At 44.6% G+C, this 20,431-nt stretch overlaps 2 protein-coding genes and 1 long non-coding RNA gene across 4 annotated transcripts; 1 reads left to right on the top strand and 2 right to left on the bottom strand.

Moving 5' to 3' along the window:
* Positions 1–4,442: 4,442 nt before the first annotated feature.
* LOC140221404 (uncharacterized) lies at positions 4,443–6,636 on the bottom strand. The gene is made up of 3 exons (XR_011897184.1): positions 6,073–6,636; positions 5,341–5,444; positions 4,443–4,952 (listed from the first exon to the last, which is right to left on the bottom strand). It is a non-coding gene; the product is annotated as an uncharacterized lncRNA (long non-coding RNA).
* Positions 6,637–7,038: 402 nt separating this feature from the next.
* On the top strand, positions 7,039–10,389 carry LOC117840910 (anthranilate O-methyltransferase 2). 2 transcript variants are annotated; one of them, XM_034721454.2, is made up of 4 exons: positions 7,039–7,494; positions 7,728–8,159; positions 8,922–9,191; positions 9,436–10,389. In XM_034721454.2, exons 1-4 carry the CDS (start codon positions 7,420–7,422, stop codon positions 9,799–9,801), a joined length of 1,143 nt encoding a protein of 380 aa, XP_034577345.1. In that variant the 5' UTR covers positions 7,039–7,419; the 3' UTR covers positions 9,802–10,389. The 2 variants fall into 2 exon arrangements, with proteins under 2 accessions (XP_034577345.1, XP_034577344.1); XM_034721453.2 differs by having other exon boundaries at positions 7,039–7,527.
* A 6,122-nt stretch (positions 10,390–16,511) lies between these two features.
* On the bottom strand, positions 16,512–18,368 carry LOC117836333 (F-box only protein 13). The gene is made up of 2 exons (XM_034715735.2): positions 18,077–18,368; positions 16,512–17,963 (listed from the first exon to the last, which is right to left on the bottom strand). Exon 2 carries the CDS (start codon positions 17,937–17,939, stop codon positions 16,719–16,721), a length of 1,221 nt encoding a protein of 406 aa, XP_034571626.1. The 5' UTR covers positions 17,940–17,963; positions 18,077–18,368; the 3' UTR covers positions 16,512–16,718.
* Positions 18,369–20,431: the final 2,063 nt, after the last annotated feature.

Genomic DNA, 20,431 nt, shown 5'->3' with positions numbered 1-20,431 from the left:
CGCTGCTCCATCCGCCTTGGAGTGCGCCACCGCTGCTCCATCCCGTCGCTGCTCAAGCTGCCTCCCATCGGGCCCCCTCCCTACCTACCGCCACCCGAGCTGCCTCCCACCAGGCCCCCTCCCCGCCACCTCCCGAGCTGCCTCCCGTCGGGTCCCCTCCCCCCCCCCCCCGGCCACCTGAGCTGCCTCCCGCCAAGCCCCCTCCCCGTCGGGCCCCCTCCCCGCCACCACCCGAGCTGCCTCCCGCCGGGCCCCCTCCTCACCGCCACCCGATCTGCCTCCCGCCGGGCCCCCTCCCCCCGCCACCCGAGCTGCCTCCCGCCGAGCCCCCTCCCCGCCACCGCCCGAGCTGCCTGGAGAGGAAGGGGAGGGAGTGGCGAATCCGGGGGGAGGTGGCGGCGCCGGATCCGTGGGGAGGTCGCGGCGCCGGCGGATCCGGAGGAGGGGAGGCGGCGGCGCCGGATCTAGAGGGGAGGTGGTGGCACTGGCGGATCCGACTTGGAGGAGGGGCGACGCGGCGGTGGCGGCCGGATCCGGCCCGGAGGAGGGGCGACGCGGCCGTGACGGCCGGATCCGGAGAGGTGGCCGGGGCGGCGTCGGGATGAGGGAGGGGAAGGGGAGGGGGCGGTGGAAACGAGGGAGGGGAGGAAGGAGGGAAGGGGAGGGGCCGGCCGCTGGCGGGGAAAAAGAATGGGAGGGAGGGGAGGGGAGGGACCGACGGCGAAGGGAGGGGTCGGGGGTGCGGATGGAGGGGGAGGGGAGGCCGGGTGCAGGAGGCAGGGGGGGTGCGGGAGGAGGACGGGTGCGGGAGGAAGGGGAGAGGCGGGTGGGTCATTTTTGGGTGGGTTTTTTTTCCTTTGCCGAGTGTTTCTAGTATAGCACTCGGCAAAGTTTTTTCCCCCCTTTTCCCTTCTTTTCTACAACATTTTCTTCTAAATTTGTTTTGATAAACTCAACAATACCTCATCAAATTTACTCAACAATATGTATTTGATTATTCTACTCATATTATTTCATTATTTTATGCAGTTATAGCTCCAATTCAATGTATATCAATTAAAATTCTATAATTGCACTTAATACATTAAAATTATCAAACGCTTCCAAAAAATTACCAAAATTTCACATGAAACAATATATGTTCTCTATTGACTATACAAAAAGTTTTGTAGTCAAATCTAAATTCAACCGTTACTTTGACTCCAAATCTTATCAAATCCTTCTCAACGCTACGATTCTTGTTCTGAGATGTTTCGGTTTGTAAATATTGTATGTGATAAAATGTGAGAAACTTTCTCAATTTTTTACCACAACCTCCACGTATGATACCATCACATCATAACAAATCTCATAATTTTCTGACTTCGTTTGCTTTTTTTACAATTTAAAAATCATTCGGTCACATGTTCGTGGTTGTGTTTCCTGAACAAGATGTTTGAAAAAAATTTCATTTCATGGGTAAGGCCTCAAACTGGGATAAATAACATAAATATCATTTTTCTACTCATTTTATTCTATAATTTGAATCACTTGCAATTCAAATTTAACTTACACCAAAAAATCCCTTTAAATGCAATTAATTAATTAATTCTAGCAAAAAGTCACAAAAATATACCAAATTTGAATATGAAGTACCACATGTTGTATGTGGGGAGTAGAAAAAATTTCAAGGTGAGAAGAGAAAAAAACTAATTATTTTGTCGAGTGTCGAAAAAAACACTCGGCAAAGCCTCTTGTTTGCCGAGTGTTTTTTTGACACTCGGCAAAGCCCCTTGTTTGTCGAGTGTTTTTTCTTTGCCGAGTGTTTTTAGCTCGGCACTCGGCAAACAATCTTTTTGCCGAGTGCCGAGCAAAAAACACTCGGCAAATTTTAGATTTCCCGTAGTGAACTTTAGCTAGTTAGATTCCTAGTGTGCTGTATTAGTTTGCAAAACCTACATATATCTTGCCTCACTGTAAGAAAACAAATTAATGTAATGATAAAAAAACACAACCATGGAGGGAACACATTACACATCCCATTGGCTTTAATATTTTTCTATTAACAGAGAGGAGTACTGGATTCTCAACATTGGAGTTATCTCTCGGTTCTCTATTACTCTATCCATCCCAAATTATTAGTCACTCTAGCTTTGTTCTAAGTCAAACTTGACTAATTCTGACCAAATTTTGTTAAGAATATATTAAGACCTACAATACTAAATAAATGCACAATAAAGATATATTAATTTTATGGTGGATTTAACGAAACTAATTTGATGTTGGAGTGTTGTTGCTTTTTTTTCTATTAACTTGCTCAAAGTTAGATGAGTTTGACTTAGGACAAGCTAGAGTGACCGATAATTTGAAACAGAGGGAGTACAATAAGATTACATTCTCAAATATTATGAAAACTTCACATTCATATGTATTGTTCTGATTACTGCAAGTGATGATGACTACTTGTTTGGACTTTATATCTTTCCTATTTGTTATTTACATATATGAATTCAATTCTAAATTTGTCCATTGAGTCGATTTCAGTTTGGGCATAGTGGTCCAGCAATACGTGTACTGACCACAACCAAAAGGCATACAAAATTTAAATCTAATGATGAAGTGTGTCAGAAGAATAATGCATAAGGTTAATTGTTCAACGCCAATCAATGTATAAGGTTAATTGTTCAACACAATCAATGTATAAGGTCAATTGTTCAACACCAATCAAGCTCGCTGACATCACAAAAAATAGAAATCAAAGCCCATTATTGATCACATGTACATGTGCTGATGATTAAGCATCTTTACTAAATGTATCTCATAAACTCGTATCGTTTTGTCATATTTTGACACATGGCACCAAGGCAGTTTGCAAGCGTAGCTCAATTGACAGTACATGGAAGAAATGAGACCCGAATTAAGTATAAAATGTCGATAAGAAAACATGTCTATAGGATCCTCCTTTTTTTAGAAAACGCATGTCCATCAACCTATGCTCTAGCACGGACTAGCAATATTAAGGAACATAAGTATTTTAAAGATATCAAAGTATTAGAAGTCTATGGATAAATTTGGAGTCCATGGGCAATAATCAAATTCCTTATCTTTTATCTCTCATTTATTTATTTTCTAACATAATACCTTTACAAATACGTTGCAATTTTTAAACATGCTCAGCTTTGAAAGTACGATGCAAAGGGGAAAACTATGAATATAATGGGGATGGAACAATTTATATCTTCTAGAACTTGTAGTGGTAGCTCTAACTTTAGCGAGTCTTCAATTAGTAATAGTGTAATACTAACTCTACCTCTAAGGAGTAGATAAGGAATACTAATCTCTGTTGGCACTCCTTATCTAACAAATCTGAGTACAGATGTATATATATGCTTGTGATTCACATGCTCTGTAATGCCTGAATAAAATTTAATCTTTTATTAACGGAAGCAGCTCTTGGTTATAAGGAAGAAGCATTTCATCAGGCTTGCTAATATTGTAGGAGTATGGGTCAGATTGGACGGCGAATCCTGTGCACATTACGCAGGTACCACGCATGTGTTTGGCCAGTGGTGTTGCATTCAATAGAGCATTGAAGATGTATACACAATCATTAAAAAAAGGAAGATAAACACTATACACAGTGGCGGAGCCCCCCTTGAGTCCCCCCTCCATTTTTGAGGAGAAAGGAGGAAGAAGAAGAGGGAGGAAGAGGGAGGAAGAAAAAGAACCCCCTAGGGGCCATGGCTGGTTCCGCCACTGACTATACATACAGTGCAGCACGTGAAAATATAACACATCAGAATAAGCATGTATCGAGATAGACCATAACAGTACTGACATGGATATGATCGAGCATTCTGTCCGAAGGAATAACAGGGAGACTACCTAATGGTATAGTACATATTCATCAGAAATCTAGGGTTCATACTATCCCTAGAACACACATGATGGCATGAACCCGACAAAACATATATAAGGGGAAGCTGAGATGCCCAAATTCCTCGGAACGGGTCGGCCAAGGCTTCTCCAATTAGCCTTTTGTTAGATGGGGTGCCCAATACGAGTGCCCTACCTTTTGTCATATTTCCTGTAAAATATTAACATGCACAAAACACACATACTCGAAAATGGATTAATGTTAGATGCCAGGTGGCATATAAAAGGTATAAATATGACAGATTATTATGCCACTAAAGCAGGTAATTAATAAATCATGTATATAAGGAGTGCCAACAGAGATTGCTATATAAAAGCATGAATGATTGGGTGAGGTCAAATTTTACTTTTATTGTTATCGTGATGATGACGTAGTCGCGCGGGAACCGTTTTCATTATCTAAAAGAAACTACATTAGGGTTTGTGTGGCTCGTGGAGTATTATTATTATTATTACGTGCGTTGCTACGGGTTTACGGGTGAAGATCTTAAATATTACATGTATTATCTATAAATAATATCTAGACCTAAGATCTTAAATATTACATGTATTATCTATAAATAATATCCAGACCCTGTCTCAACGCATGAACTTTTTACATGCATTGATTCATGGCTTACAATGTCTATATGGCAATTTTAGAAGCACCTGCTGTGCGATGCAACCAAGGTAGCCATGCTTGGTATTTTCACAAACATCTCATGCTCACGCAACGTACGGTCTTGTGAATCCAAGCTCAATAAATTGTGTCTGACAAATGAATTTTCTTATATATCAGGAAAGCCCGAAATGGATAGGTTATTGGAGATAGTCGAAGCATGGGTCCAGAGTAAGACTCTGCACTTGCAGCTGACTCGACAATGTCAGAGGGCGCAACTCGGTTGGCGTCATGGACCAGGCGTCGCTTAGGGCTGTACGTCGTGGTCTTCGTTGAGAACTGCTGATGTTGATTGCCATGGCCGCGCGTGGTGATCCCTCGGTCAGCACCCAAGGATTTGATCTGCATCCGACCGCAGGATGGATCGCGACATGGGAGGCTGGTGGACGAAAAAAAAAATAGTCAGATTTAGGAACTGAAAACGAAATTTGATGTTAGTTGTAGTGTTGTTTCCCAAAAATTTCTGCAACACTTTTTGAAGGGGAATTTGCTGCAAAACTGTAAACATAAATAAGAGAAGATGAACTTAAGTACTTGCACAAGTTATTGACATGCATTAGTACCATGTGTTCCCTGTAAGCCTACCTTTTTGCTTAACAATCATCAAGCAACTACATTGTCTTTGTCACATAACTAACATGTCAGCTAATTCTCCCTTTACAGTTTTACATAAGTGGTGTCTAAATGTTACATTAGAAAATAACTAAATGGCCACATTATAGTTAAGCCAAGTGAAACAGAATAGGAACATATCGCAGCATACATACTATTTCTGAATCCGCCTATCAGATTGGACACTCGGTAATGATGGCACTTGTCTCCCAACATGGAAGGATTTTTGCAGTGCTCCATCAACGCTACCTACAAATGGCTGAAGAAGAAAAGGGATGAAAAATTACATCATAAGTACAGCACATTAGAATATGAAAGTACGAATTCTTCATCACTTCTTCTTAGAATGCTTCACGATATTACAGGCTAAAGTTTTAATGTAGTCTAATGATGACATCATACATTACTACGCTCTAAAATGAAATGAGAGTCCTAGGATGGCAATTCCACAACGACATCATACAGTGCTACGTTCTAAAAATGATATGGGACTTCTCTTGAGCAATTAACCAAATAGATTGTGAGTGTTCACAGCACATTTGAGAAATACTCAAAACTGAGGATTTTTTATCTTGAGGGCACAATACAGGGGGCATCGATGTTGCAAAAGCTGCCATTGCATCTCAACTGCATCAATTTTCAATGGGAAGATGGATGGCCCAGTTGCACTTGTGCAGATGCAACAGAATAAAAATGATTACTCATAGAACAAAGTGATTACATGGGCATTTCGTCGAACACTTGGTCATCAAGCCAAGGACAGGAGGATAGAAATCAAATTGCAACCACTTGCTATGATGATTAACTCACGTACCAAGAGGAAACAACACAGAAGGGAAAGCAACAAAGCAATCAATAAGAAGACAGATTGAGCGGAAGGAACTTACCCGTGGACTCGCAAGGCTGATGGAGCTCTCCGGCGTCGTGTGGCATGCTGATGTCCGGCGGTTGACCGCGTGGCCAACTTGCTATCGTCCCCTCTGCCGCACCATCCACATCCACACTATTGGCCAACCTGAAATCTTTACACAAACCACGGGGCGGAGGACTTGGGGCTCTCGGAGGCGGCAAGGCGTGGCAGCGGACGGAATTGGCGTGGTGGCAGAATCAGGCGGCGGCGGCCTTGGTTGAGGAGGCGAGGGGCTGGAACAGCGCGTCGGGGACCTCGATAGTGACGGCGATGCCGGTGCCCGCAAGCACGTCGGAGGAGGAGGAGGCGAGGCGGAGTTGGGGAGGAGCAGGCCCTGCACGACCCACACCGAGTTGGGCGAGGGGAGTGAGGGCGCGGTGGAGGCGAGCGTGGACGCCGGCCTGGCGCGGCAGCGGCGTCCGCTGCCACCTCCGCGACCGCGATGCCGTCCCCCGCGCGGGGCTGGGCAGCGGTGGCCCGCGGCAGCCCCACCGTGGCTGCGCCGAGGAGCAGGACGACGCCGGCGGCGGCGGCGGATGGCGCGGGAGTGGACCGGCAGGAGGGAAGCAGGGCGTCGAGAGGGAAGGAGGGAGTGGAGGGCAGCGAGGATGGGGCTTGGTAATAAGGCGCCCTCTGGTAGACGAGCACCGCGGCGGCCATCCCCAGCAGCGGGTGGTGACGCCCGCGCAGATCAGCAGGGGAGCCCCATGCTCCGCCGTCCCCGCCTGTGCTAGGCCGCTACCGCATCGCGGGCCGATGGAGCGGAGGACCCCGCTCCGGCCGCCGCCCGCGCCCCATCCCCAGATCCCCTTTTTCGTCTCCCTGTTTCGGAGGAAGGAGAAGCATTTTTCACTAAACCCCCTCGATTTCTTACTTTTTCACCCGAGCCTTTCTATCTTCATAATAATGGACTGCGGGTTTATTCCACGAAACGTCAGGGTTTTTTTGCAAAACGACCACGACGTACGAAAACCCAGTAAAGATTATAGGTCACATGTGGATGAAAGCCTTGTGGAAGCGTGATCCACGACGTGCATGCCGTGGTTGTTGAGATGCTGTATATGATGATTTTATAGATGCTGCACTCTCCAGGTATGTCACTTTGCGTATCCACGATTATCTTTCGTTTACCTAGACGACCTTGACCTGATGCTATTAGCCTACTCTCACCTGGATGCTTCAACTATTACCATTTTTTACCATTTATTTGATGGGATTTGGTAACCTGCCCTCCCTATAAAAGGACCCCAGTGCACTGCGTGTAGATTCAGATCGAGCATACAAACACTCGAGCCCCGGCCTGAAAATCTAGATAGCTACAGCCATGAAGGTGGAGAAGGACCTTCACATGTCCACAGGCGACGGAGCCAACAGCTACGCTGCCAACTCCAGGCTCCCCGTTTGTACTCCAACTGCAATATGCAGTACTGCAGTAATCTCTTCGTCCGAATTATAAGTTATTTCGGATTTTTTTAGATTCATAGATGTTATTATGCATCTAGATATAGGGTATATCTAAGTGCATAGCAAAATCTATGAATTAAAAAAGCTAAAATGACCTGTGTATAATTTGGGACGGAGGGAGTACGTTGTTCACTGTCATCGCTTAATTTCATGTATGCCGTGGTGCAGAAGAAAGCACTACTGATGACCAAACCAGTGCTTCAGAAGGCCATACAAGACATGTGCACGTCGTCGATCTCCAGCCGGAGCACGGTGGTTGTCGCCGACCTCGGCTGCTCCTCGGGGCCGAACACGCTGCTCGTCGTCGATGAGGTGATGAGCACACTCCGGGATTGCACCCGTGAGGCGGAAACGACAGATGAAGACGACTGGCGTTCCATGCAAGTGCAGTTCTTCCTGAACGATCTGCCTGGCAACGACTTCAACCTCGTCTTCCGGTCACTGCAGCAGTTGCAGGACTTCGATGTGGAGGAGGAAGACGAGACGGTGGCGCTTCCTTGCTACGTTGCTGGGCTTCCGGGGTCTTATTACAGGAGGCTTTTCCCGTGCCAAAGCGTCCATCTCTTCCACTCGTCCTACAGCCTCATGTGGCGCTCCAAGGTACATATGCATGTCACACTGCTCCACAAGGAAAAAAAAAAGATAGTAATACTGGAGAGAAATATTGTACATGTCTATAATGTGAAAATCAAGGTATATATATACGCCGAACGCAGCACTAACTATGGAGAGTGAAAAAAAATGCCGGTCTACACCACGCTGTCATCAACTCAAAGAATATTGTAACTCTATCTTAAATAGAGTTCTTCTGTTGTTCAGTTAAATAAAGATACTCCTATACCGTACCGGCCGTAAGGAGCCATACACAGAAGATCTGAATAATTGCTCCCTGCATTCCTCAAATAATTTTGTTGTTTCAGACAGGACACACGATCGCCAAGATACTAGTAATTTGACCATATTATAATATTATTAAACAACTTTTAAATATAGTGATTATGTAATATTTAAACTTGTATTGGAGATGAATCTAGCCATACACTTTTCAATAGGTAATAATTTGAAACATTCAAATAGATGTGATAGTCAATCTAAAATCAAAATGGCAATTATTTGAAGACTGGAGGGAGTATACTTCATGGAATTATATTGTGTTCTGGTATCTAACAATGATTTTGCACCGTCAAACTACACCCCATAAACACTAAAAATATGAGTGGATGGACAATATTTAGAACCAACTAGTATGAATTTGGATTCTTTAGAATTCCTAATGGTATGAAGTTGGGAATGATAGCATGTTAAAAGATTTATCTTTAATTTTGTACGCTTCATGTATGTACGGTATTTAACTGAGTATAGGTACCTGACGATCTCTCAAATGGAACTTATCTGAATGAAGAAAACATTTACATTGGGAAGACTACTCCACCGAGTGTGGTAAAACTGTTCCAAGAACAATTTCAGAAGGACTTCAAGTTGTTCCTCACACTGCGGTGCAAAGAACTTGTTGGTGGTGGTCGTATGGTTCTGACATTTCTAGGCCGAAAGACTGAAGAGATGTTGACGCACGGTGAAGTGGGCAGCATGTTTGAATTGCTTGCCAAAGCTCTCCAGTGTTTGGTCCAAAAGGTAGGTAGATATAAGCTTCTAAGAATGTGTCAAAATTCAAACGAAATCTATGACAACTCATTACTAGGACCCGTCCTAGAACTAAAGCATTCTACAATCTAAAATCTGCAAATGTAAAAGGCCGTCCGAAGATCAACCTGGTAGTGTATCCCAAGCCACAACTACACTTAGTTACACACAAATTAAAATTCAGAATCCTTTACACACAAATGATTGTGAATCTAAGAGTGCACGCTTGGAACAGGGTCTGGTGGAAAAGGAGAAAATGAACTCCTTTAACCTTCCATACTACGCACCATCAGTGGATGAAGTAAAGGCGTTGATTGAGGAGGAGCTCTTTGACATCGAAAACATCAGACTCTTCGAGTCCAACTGGGATCCCCTTGACGACTCAGACAGCGATGTGGTGCTTGATTGTGCCAGCAGTGGTAGAAATGTCGCCAATAAGAGCATAAGGGCAGTGATGGAGCCTCTGATCATCAACCACTTCGGTGAGGCCATACTTGACGAACTGTTCATGGTGTTTGCCGCCATGGTTGCAAAATACCTCGAGATAAGGAAGGCCAAGTACCCTGTCATTGTTGTATCCTTGAAGAAGGTCAGGCATTGAATTGACCTCAGGAATATATAACGTGGTGTGCATATATACAATGTTAATCTTTGAGCACCGGACAACTTGAATAAACTAATTAAAATATGTACTTCTATTCTCCAAATGAGATTAAATTTGTACTTGTAAGATGGTTCTGCTGTAGTGTACATGGGACAACATCACAACAACACGCGCAAGGGTGGTTGATAAGCCCAGTGTTGTGCAAGCCGGCTTGCTGCTCGGCCCAGTTCACCTGCAAAATGTTGTGTAACTTGGTGAGCTGGAGCCTGGAAGTGGATATGTAATAAAATGCTTTGCATAGAATAAAATACTCTGCTCCACCAATCAATCTTTATTAAAAACTCCATTCCAAAGATATAGTGCAAGGAAAATGTCATGTTCAGGAGGGAAAAAAGTTTGGAAAATAAGACCTGGAACTCTTGCTTTTCCAAATCTTTCTTCGCGTTAGTGTTTGTTTTATTCACTTATTCTTTTGTATTATTTTGCTGTTGTGGGGTTATCCACATGAACAACTTTGGCATCTGCAAACCACATCTTAATAGTAAGATGCAGCTATGAAAAGAGAAAGGGTATGTCTACTGTGTTTTTTTTTGTCCATTTATATGTGCAAACCACATCTTAAAGTGAAGGTACAGGTGTGTTGCAATTTAATTACTTGTGATATGAGTTAACCAAATATTATCACTTGATTAAAAACAAATTCGGAACCATTTGCTTGGTTTGTTGAGGAGTATCATCTTAAGCTTCAAAGGGTACGTAGCTTTGCTACCGCATAAAAGGTCAAAAGTGACAGGATAGCAAACGGTTCCATGAACACATTGAGATAATGACATTTTATTAGCCAGTTCCAGGAAACACCATACCATCTAACATGAGTATAACAAAGTTCTGCTGGAGGATAACTGTCTATAACGGAGCAGAACTACCAATGTAATAAATAACCAACGGTTACAAAACACAATTGTATGAATAAAAGACAGGTATATGTCTAAGATGGTTCTTCAAGGAATGCCGGCCTTTAGCAGTTCAGAACCTGACAGTGTTTTTTTTCCCGAGCAAGCTTGGGCAGTTGCTCTGCCATTTCATCATGTAAAAAGAAAGTTATGTACATTAAAAGCCATTAGGGTTCAGAGAGAGAGAAAATAAAAGGAAAAAAACAACTAGGTAGCAATATTTAGTTAGCATAGTGTTCCCAGTCTGACAACCATGGTTATGGAGGGGCAACAGTGAACTACTCTGAAATCTCCATGCTACTTTGTACTAGGCAGCGACGTCTTGGTGAATGCGGTCACAGAGCTGGTCAGCGGTCACTGTTTCATTGTCAAAAACACTCCTGCAATATGTATGTTCTCTTCTGCTTTCTTCCCTTTGTTCTTCACTCAGGTTTTTTCGTGTTCTATGGATTAAGATAAGATAATCGTGCATCCATATGGCATGAGTAGTTCTTTTCTGTAACCTTTTGTTTTACTTGTTATAGCATGAATATGGGTCTTTGAACACATATGCTTGGCAAGTGGCAACTAAGGCTAACTGATGTGAAGCAGGTATCTGTTCCGAACTATTTATCTCTGACAGCAGAACAAGTAACTCTAGTGCAATAGTTGAGAGGCATTTTAAGATTTCCATGCGATTGCCTCCAATTTTCCATGTATCTTGGCAACATCAGTAACCAAAAGGATCAAAAGTCACCAGAACGTTTATATGATATGGCAGCGCTCCTGCCTTTTCTTTTCAAAAAAAAAAAAACAGAACGTTTATGGCAACTGAAGCTATCAACTGCATTTAGGTCCTTTCTAGAAATAGGTTGGCTGGAAATAACTAGGGGCGTACTAAATTGCACAAGGAAAGGCAGAGCTATGCTTCAGATTGGAGTTGAAGATAATTGGAATCTTCAGAGTATATGGACACATACCTGGGGAAGTTGACATCAGAAATCGACAGCCGGCAGTGGTACACGGATATTTGTTCTAAACTATGCAGCAGAAAGGAGAACAAGTAACTTTAATGCACTAGTGCACACAGATATTTTTCAGATTTTCTCAGTAAAAGGAAAATCAAGCAGGCACCATCAGTCCATCACATTTTGACATTTTTTTTCGAGGAATCTATGGTAGGCGATTGCCGACCTGAACTTCTCATTAACAAAGTGTGGCAAATCCACGAATTGCATCAGAAGTTGCAAGCACAAAGTGTGGCAAATCCACGGATTGCCGACCTGAACTTCTCATTGACATTTGAGCTGCATTTAGATTCTTTTCAACTACCATATCCTATTTCAGTGAAACTTGGTGGAGTAATTGCACAAGGAAAATCAGAGCTACGCTTGGAAATTTCGTAGTATGGATGGATGGATGAATAACTGAAGCCTGAAGGTGAAGATTGACATTGGAAGTCGACAGCCGGCAGCGGGGAGCCATCAAATCGATGCTTGCCGACCAGGCAACAACCGAGCCGGAGCAGCAGAAATATCGCTCCGCCGACGTCGTCGGGTTGAGCTCCTCCAGTCCTCGCATCGGAGTGGAGGGTCCGAGCTGCCGCCGTGCGCAGTTGGCCTGGCTGCTACGCCCACCGGCGAGGCGATGCCTGCTTCTCCTCCCGACCCCTCTCTGTCGCTCGATCTCTGGATCCTGCCTTTGCCAAACCCTGTGGGTGTGGATTCGGCACTAATGGGCGCGGGATGCTTCGCCGTGGGATAGCGGAGGAAGTCGCCGGCGGCGAGACTGTCGCCGCCCTCAGGCTCCAGAACATTTGCAAAATGCCCCCGGATTTGGATCGAGACTATTAAATCGCAATCCGAATATATGCAAATAACCCTCTTTTTGGATCGCGATTATTAATCGCGATCCGAATGTATGCATATACATCCCTAATTTAATCGCGACTCACCCACCCACCATCGGCCGACAGACATCTCCTGCTGCTGCCTGCTAGGCTGCTGCTTGTGATTAACTTTGTACAATCACACAGGTAAAGAAAATGTTCCACCGTCCGTCGTCTCGGAAAACTAGGCCCAGTAATTCGGTCCGACGTTCTTCATCAGATTCAAGTGGATGGATCATGAGTCTTTCGGTCTCTTTCCTCGCTCAGATAAAGAGGGAGAAAAGTAATCGCCATCAGGGTCTCACACACACGACTTCGCGAGACAGCAAGAAGCACTCGGTCGGAATGTTGAACGCAGCAGAAGAGAGGGCCTAGCAACGAACTCTGCAGTCTGCTGACACCGTCGCCAAAAAGATGAGGAAACGCTAGCTTTTCCGTTTCGTGGAGAGATGCAGTGCAGAGGCCGACAGCTCATGATCGCGAGGAATTCGGTTATCAGAATTTTTACGTGGATTGTCAACCGCTCCATCATTCTCCCCCCGCATCATCCACGGATGCCATCATGCCCCTGCCGTCTTTAATCTTTTCGCGCCAACAGGCACGCCCCGTTGCCATCGAGCGTGCATGGCCCCGTCATCCTACTGCCGGCGCCCGCCACCACCACAACTCCATGGCCCATGCTTGTGAGTTATACTGAGTTGTGACCTTCACAAGGTTGTCTTTGTTCCTCGCGAAAATCCTGTTGCAAAAACCTGAATGCTGAAACTTGACTGGGAGTTGAATCAGTCATCGGCCTCTGTTCTGAATCTTTGCTTCTGCATGTCGACGCCAAGCAAACAAAGGGATCTGCAGCTCTGTATACACATGCAGTGCAATGCAAGAGAAGGGTATATATATAAATATATAAAAAATATAATCTCAGCGAGGCGGCAGGTCTGAGCAGCTCCTAAAGCGGGTAAGCACACTTTGAGAGCCTTGTTTGCACTCGCCAAAGCGGAATCATCCCCTTCTTTCACAGGCCAAAGCAGAACAAAAGCGAACCCAAAGCACGCACACCAACAGTCAGGCTCAATCCGAAAGCACGCACCTGCGACCTGCAAAAACCACGGTGCATTTTCTGCATGATATCCCTATAGCTGCTACGATGCTCTTGCTCTACTACCCCTTCAGCCCCAAGAACTCTATGCTGCTGTGATAGCTCTCTTTTCTCTTGGGGTAGTGGAAGCCACCCCCGCGGCCGGCCAGCCTCTTCAGCCTTCTTCCTTCCAAAGCAAAGGTGCCGACGGCTTTTGCCGTCGGCATGGGGGCGAGCTGTGGGCATGCGCCGGGGGGAAAGGAAGAGGACGCCCCCCAGAAAGCTATTTTACTTGCCGCATTGGTGTTTGTTTTCTCCCTTTATTCCCTTTTTTTTCTGATTTTGCTCCTCTGGGGTAGCAGGAGGAGCAACTTTGGCATGTGCAAACCACATCTTAATAGGGAGGTGTAGCCATGAAAAGAGAAAGGGGAAGGGTATGTGTACGGTGTTTCTTTTTCCCTTTTTCAGTGGAATGTCATCTTCAGGTCTGAATTGTTATAGATTCAGACCTGAAAATTTTCCTGCTAATAAGCCCCTCTCATAAAAAAACTGACTCCCTGAACGAGCATTCAGAAACCCTGTGAAATGGCTTGTCCTTTAAGTATGTATCTTGGAGGGATTTCGTTTGTGTTAATTGATTCTCTAAATTCTTTGCTATTCTATACAGTCTTTGATCATGTGTAACAAAGCAGAGCTGGAACCTGTAAGTGGCTAAAACCAGGTAATGATGTGCTTTGCGTAGAATAAGATACTCTGCTCCACCAATCAATCTATATTAAATCATCCATTCCAAATCTAAGTGCAAGGGAAATGTCATGTTCAGGAGGGAAAAAAGTTTGCAAAATAAGACCAGACAGTCTTGCTTTGTTTTCCAAATCTTTATTCACATTATCGTCTGTTTTCTCCGTTTGTCCTTTTTTATTATTTTGCTCTTATGGGGTATCCAGTTGAGCAACTTTGGCATGTGCAAACCACATCTTAGTAGTAAGATGTAGCTATGAAAAGAGAAAGGGTATGTCTACTGTGTTTTTTTTCCATTTCTATGTGGAATGTGTTTTTTTTTTTTTTGTGTCGATACAACATACTATGGGCGTGTTCGGTTCCTGAGCAAACTTTGCCTCGCCTCGCCTGCGCAGGCTAGCCTTGCCTTGCCAGCTGAGGAGAGCGGAAGCAAGGGAAATCTTGCTAGCACACACATCGAGAAGTACTTGCTGAGAAGCCAAACGTTGATTTCTTTGCCCAGCCAAGCAAGGCAAGACGCGGCAATGGATCCAAGCACGCCCTATATGTCATCCTTCTTATAATGCTACATGAGACCCCCTTTTCTGCCTGTTTAATGAAAATGGAGAGCCCGTTGGGAAGAAGAGGATTGCTTTCGGAAATTTTAGGATTTTGTGCGAGTTTGTTCTGAATGCTAGGGATTTGGATCCCCAAACCCTCTTTCAAACAGGGTCTGTCTGAACGAGCATCCAAAAGTACCCCAGCATGGCTTGTTCTATAGAGGTACTATCTTGGAGGAATTGTGTGCAAAAATTATCTTAAATGTAAACCATCCTTGCATTTTTTTTTTAAATGTTCGAAGCCTTTATGTTTTTCCTTGGTCCTTGCTATTTTATATTATCATGATTATATTCATGCGTAACAGAAGAAAGATGAACGAAGTGGATAAAACCACGTAGTGAAGCACTTTGCATAGAATCAGATACTCTGCTCCACCAATCAATCTTTACTAAAATCCTCCAATCTCCAAAGATGTAGATGCGTAGTGCAATGGAAATGTCACGTTCAAGAACAAAAAAGTAATAGTTTGCAAAAGGTTCCTTTGCAAAATAAGACTTGACACTCTTCCTTTTCTTCAGTTCTTTCTTCAAGCTCTTTTCATTCCCTTCTTTGTGCAATTTTTTCTTCCTCCTTTTGATTCCAGGAAAACTTCCTTCTATTTTTTTCTCTCAAGTTTGACTAGTCGTAACTGCACTGTATTTGCTTTGTCACTACCATAGAATTTTAGTAGGGTTGCATGATAATGATATTGTCAAATGTACTTTGCACTGGACACAAGAAACAATAACTTCCAAAGAAATTGCCATGAAGAATGTGAAACTGTGACCTGAGATAAACAGAACAGTGTTCGAATTTGCACCAAAACTTAAGCATTTTGGATCCTAAAAATCTAAATCCCCCTTCCAATCAGGGCCTGTCTGAGCGAGCATCTAAAGAGTCACTATGCAATGGCTTGTTCTTAGCGAGCATCTAAAAATTCCCCTTCCAAAAAGGAGCATCTTGGAGGAATCATGTGCAAAAATTTTCATGTTATATTTGAATTTTTTTTAATGTTTTCAACAACCGTCTATGTTGTTTCTTTTTGCTAGTATTCTATATTATCGTGATTCATGCATAACGTGTAGCCATGTACTTTGCATAGAATCAGATACCACGCGTCCACCAATCAATCTTTATTAAATCCTCCGATCCAAAATAGCGCGAGGGAAATGACATGTTCAAGAAAAAAAATATTTAGCAAAATAAGCCTTGACACTCTTCCCTTTTTTATTCTTTTTTCCGTTCTATTTTCATTCTCTTCTTGGTGCAAATTTTTCCTTCTTACTTTTGATTACAGGAAAACTTATTTGCAGTTTTGCTCTGTTCTTGGTGCAATTTTTTCCTTCTTACTTTTGATTACAGGAAAACTTATTTGCAGTTTTGCTCTCAAGTCTGAGTGTCTGACGAGATAGGTTCCCAACTGCACTGTATTTGATTTTTCTTTGGCACATAATTTTTAGTAGCTTTGCATGATAGTCAATACAAAAACCGATAAGTAACCATGAACAATTTGAATATTAATTTTTGATGAGGGAAGAACAATCTGGAATTTGATCTGAGAGAAACAATGTCAACGAACAGTGACACTACAATTTGGTAAGTACATGCACACATGAAGAAATGAATCACACAAACGAGGAGCAAAACCAAAACTACGCTCCTTAATCAACACAGCAATCACACTTGTGATCGTACACACTTAGACGGTGATCTCCACTCTAGGCTCGAAGGAGAAGGCGGCCAAGAACTCGTTGGCCTCCCCATCGCCGTCGACGTACTTGGGCAGCTCCTCCCACCGGTTGCTGGCCACGTCGCACATGAAGCAGCCGTTGGCCTCGCCGGAGCTAACGCAGACCATGAGGCGGTCCCCATGCCCGACGCAGTTGATGTCGGCCCGCTTCCCGTGGAACCCGTGCGACATGGCGGGCGGCATGGCGGCCACCTGCCGCCACGCGCCGCCGGCGAACTCCCACACCCGCAGGCTCGCCGTGTCCAGGTACTCCGATAGCACGACGGCGTAGGCGGCGCCGCCGCAGGCCACGACGTCGATGGAGTACTCGAAGTAGACGGGGAGGATGCGGGGCAGCTCGCGGAACGTGCGGCGCGCCGTGTCGCAGGCGACGACGGTGCCCGAGTGGCTGAGGAAGTAGGCCACGGCGCCCTCCTCGCCGCGCGCCGGCGAGGGCACGACCACCGAGGAGTACTGCTTCGACGCGCTGCGCTGCATGTTGGTGGCCACCACGTCGCCGGACTTGCTCAGGAAGTAGACCGTGTCGTCATCGCCGGCCTGCCCCGGCGCGTCCGGGCACGATGAGTCCTCGGACCTGCGGAAGAGCGGCACGGGGCCCTCCCACGAGTTGCTCGACGAGTCGAACACCACCATGGACAGGTCCGGGAGCTCTCCCGTGAAGAGTGCGACGCGGTAGGGGGCGCCGCCGTACATGGCAATCGCCTGCAGCGGCCGACCGCCCTGCTGCTGCGGCGGCGGCGGGAGGGCGCGCGACGCACCGGTAAGCGGGTTGGCGATGGTGAGCGCGCCCGTGGCCGGGGAGCGGTAGAGGACGAGGCCGCCCGACGCGGCCACGGGCATGGACCCCGGCGCGGCGCGGCAGTGGTTCCAGCCGCGCTCGGCGGCGTCGAAGGCGACGACCGGGCTGGCGCCGTCGGAGCCAGAGAGCATGAGGAACCACGGGTCCCGGGAGGGCACGCGGGCGCAGGCGTCAAGGAACGTCGGGGACGCCGCGGCCGCGCGCCACCGGCGGCAGACGGCGCGGAGGCGGAAGTAGCTGGCCGGCGGGAGTCGCGCGAGGACGCGCTCCAGCATGTCGTCGTGGAGGTCCCCCAGGCCGGAGGAGGAGCGTGGGGACTTGCGCTTCCTGCCGTTGGCCGGCGACGGCGCCTCCACCATAGCGAGCTCCATCTGGCGTCGCGAGCTACGAGATCTCTGCAAAAGGAAACGAACAAGACGAGTCGGTTACTCTCGGTTCGAGATGTAGAAATTGGAACCAATTGGAGGCATGGACAGACAGCAGCAGGAACCAGATGCAAGTGCAGTACCTTGGGAGGAGGAGGAGATGTGGCGGCGACTGTTCTTGCTGCTTGGGCTTAATTTATGTCCGAGCGCCGGCGAAGGCGACGGGCAGGCGGAGACGCTGTGAGGAGGAGGAGGAGGAGGAGGCTGCTCTTTTTGTCTGCGTTGACATGCGGAGGGAGAAAGCGAGGTCTCCAAGTGCCACTCGATCCACCCTTCAGGCTGGGTGTTGCCGGAGACCGGAGAGTGGTGGTGGCGGTGGTGGACTGCCTGTCTGTGACGAGCAAGTGTGGGCTAGCTAAACCCACCACCTCCTGCCTCCCTATTTATACCCGTACCAGCACGGCGGCGATGACGCCGACAGGCGGCAGTGCCGCCATGCCGTGCGTGCGTACGTAGAATTATACAGTAGTACGGCTATACGCTGCCCCCGTCCTACTAGTAGTCAACTAAGCCCAGATCCATGACACCCCCTTGCTTTGTGAGTAGGGGTGTTTATACCACACAAACAGTTTTTTATTATAAATTTGTATTTTTACCAACAGTTTTATGAAACTAACAATATAATCCGCTCACAAACCCATTCCCACATTTGCAATAGCTAAAAAACCGTTGGCCACTTGAAAAAAAAATCAAAAAAGGTTTGTAGTCTTGTAGAGTTGTAGTATATGGTTATTGAGATCGGGTTTTTTGGTGGGGTTCCACTGTAGCTTGCGACCTTAGAGGAGGCTTCGCAGGTGGTACATCTACTTTATCCTAATATTTCAACATGACACCATATCGTGTATCTGCATATCCATATCCAATACTTCAATATGGCTTTGTGCCCTTAGTATTTTTAGAAAACTCAGTGCATCAGTGTATTTGTATCGGCTGATACTAATATTGGTGTTGCATAGGGCACATCTATTCGATAGTGGAGATAGGCACGGGAATAGGACAATTAGGTGGTGGGAATGCTGTCGAAAAAAATCTACTGGTTGGGTTATCATTGAGAAAAAGGAGCGCCATGGATGCCAAGTTAGTGTGTTGAGGTGACTGAGCATGGCTCCAAGAGTGAAAGAGTTACCGGAAGTGAGGCACGTGGATAAGAGGGTGGACGAGAAGGATGAGTTTTTGATGGCATGTTGGAGTTAAAAAATAATATGGTATATTGAACTATTGATGGAGGGTTGTATTGATGGAGGAGGAGGGAGGAACACACATGGATGTTGGTTGAAAAAACAGGCGGTGCTAGTTTGTTGTTTGGATGGAGAAAAAAATCAAGTGCAGCCATTATTTATTTTGTCAAATTATGTTTACTAGTCCATTAACCCGTGCTCCTGCACGGGCTAATATTTTTAGAAGCTATTGTATTTGAAAATTATTTAGAAATTAAACTCCTAGCTAATAATCAAAATTGATTACCTACTACTCTCTTATTTTTTTCCAATACGTCAACATAATACTTATATAGATATGTACCTATCTTTGTCTAATTGTGATTGATTTTTAATTAATAATTACTCTATGTACTTTTTTATCCATATTCATACTTTTTCCATTTTGTATCGCACCTCCAATCCTCCATACATTATGTTTAGCATACAAATCAATATTTTTCATCGATTGCTCACGTACATAAATGGTCTAAATGGTGACACTCATCATGTGTATATACTTTAACTTAGTATTTTTTATTAATAATGACATAAATAGGTAATTTAGAATCATATATTAGTTTATTTTTGATATTTATGTATGATGCACATGGATATAATTAGATTAAGATTTAGATGTTTAATTTAGGTTATTTTTAATAACAACTTATGTGGGTAATATAGATAAAATTTTAGAATGACATTTTAAGTTATGCTTTATAATGATATGTATTAGTAAATTGGATGAAGATTATGGGATTACTTTAGATTATTTTTTATAATAGCTGAGCTTGGTAATTTAGATATAGGTTTAGAGCTCATTTTTGAATATTTTCACAATGATATTGGTGGGTAATTTTTTAGAAAATATAATAGATCAATGGCTATGATTATTAGATTTTACAAGACTAGTGTTTGATGTTTTTAATTTTTATGAGAATTTGCCTCTTTTTTTTTCTAGCTTGTCTCATGGGAACTAATGTGGAGTCTCCAATGGAAAAAAATAGGACTATATTGCTAAAAAATATTATCATAAGCTACCTCTCGTTTGTTAAATATTCAAACACAATAGATATATACTTATTATCTTCATCCAATTGTGATAAATTTTAGTTAGTAATTACTCTATAATATTTTCATCCACATTTATAATCTTTAACTTTTCACTTTGCATCGCAGGTATGTGCTTGAATTTGTTTAATGAACCCTAAGTTTATGATACAATTTTAACATAGAAATTTA

The sequence above is a fragment of the Setaria viridis genome, chromosome 9, assembly GCF_005286985.2.
Source record: "Setaria viridis chromosome 9, Setaria_viridis_v4.0, whole genome shotgun sequence".
Classification (NCBI taxonomy): Eukaryota; Viridiplantae; Streptophyta; class Magnoliopsida; order Poales; family Poaceae; genus Setaria; species Setaria viridis.
The sequence above is the reverse complement of the archived record's forward strand: the minus strand, read 5'-3'. Positions and strand labels throughout refer to the sequence as shown.

Coding starts and splice junctions, on each gene's coding strand:
- LOC117840910 (XM_034721453.2), top strand. CDS start 7,420: ATGAAGGTGGAGAAGGACCTTCACATGTCCACAGGCGACGGAGCCAAC. Junction 8,160..8,921: donor GCCTCATGTGGCGCTCCAAG/GTACATATGCAT, acceptor AACTGAGTATAG/GTACCTGACGATCTCTCAAA. Junction 9,192..9,435: donor TCCAGTGTTTGGTCCAAAAG/GTAGGTAGATAT, acceptor CGCTTGGAACAG/GGTCTGGTGGAAAAGGAGAA.
- LOC117836333 (XM_034715735.2), bottom strand. CDS start 17,939: ATGGAGCTCGCTATGGTGGAGGCGCCGTCGCCGGCCAACGGCAGGAAG.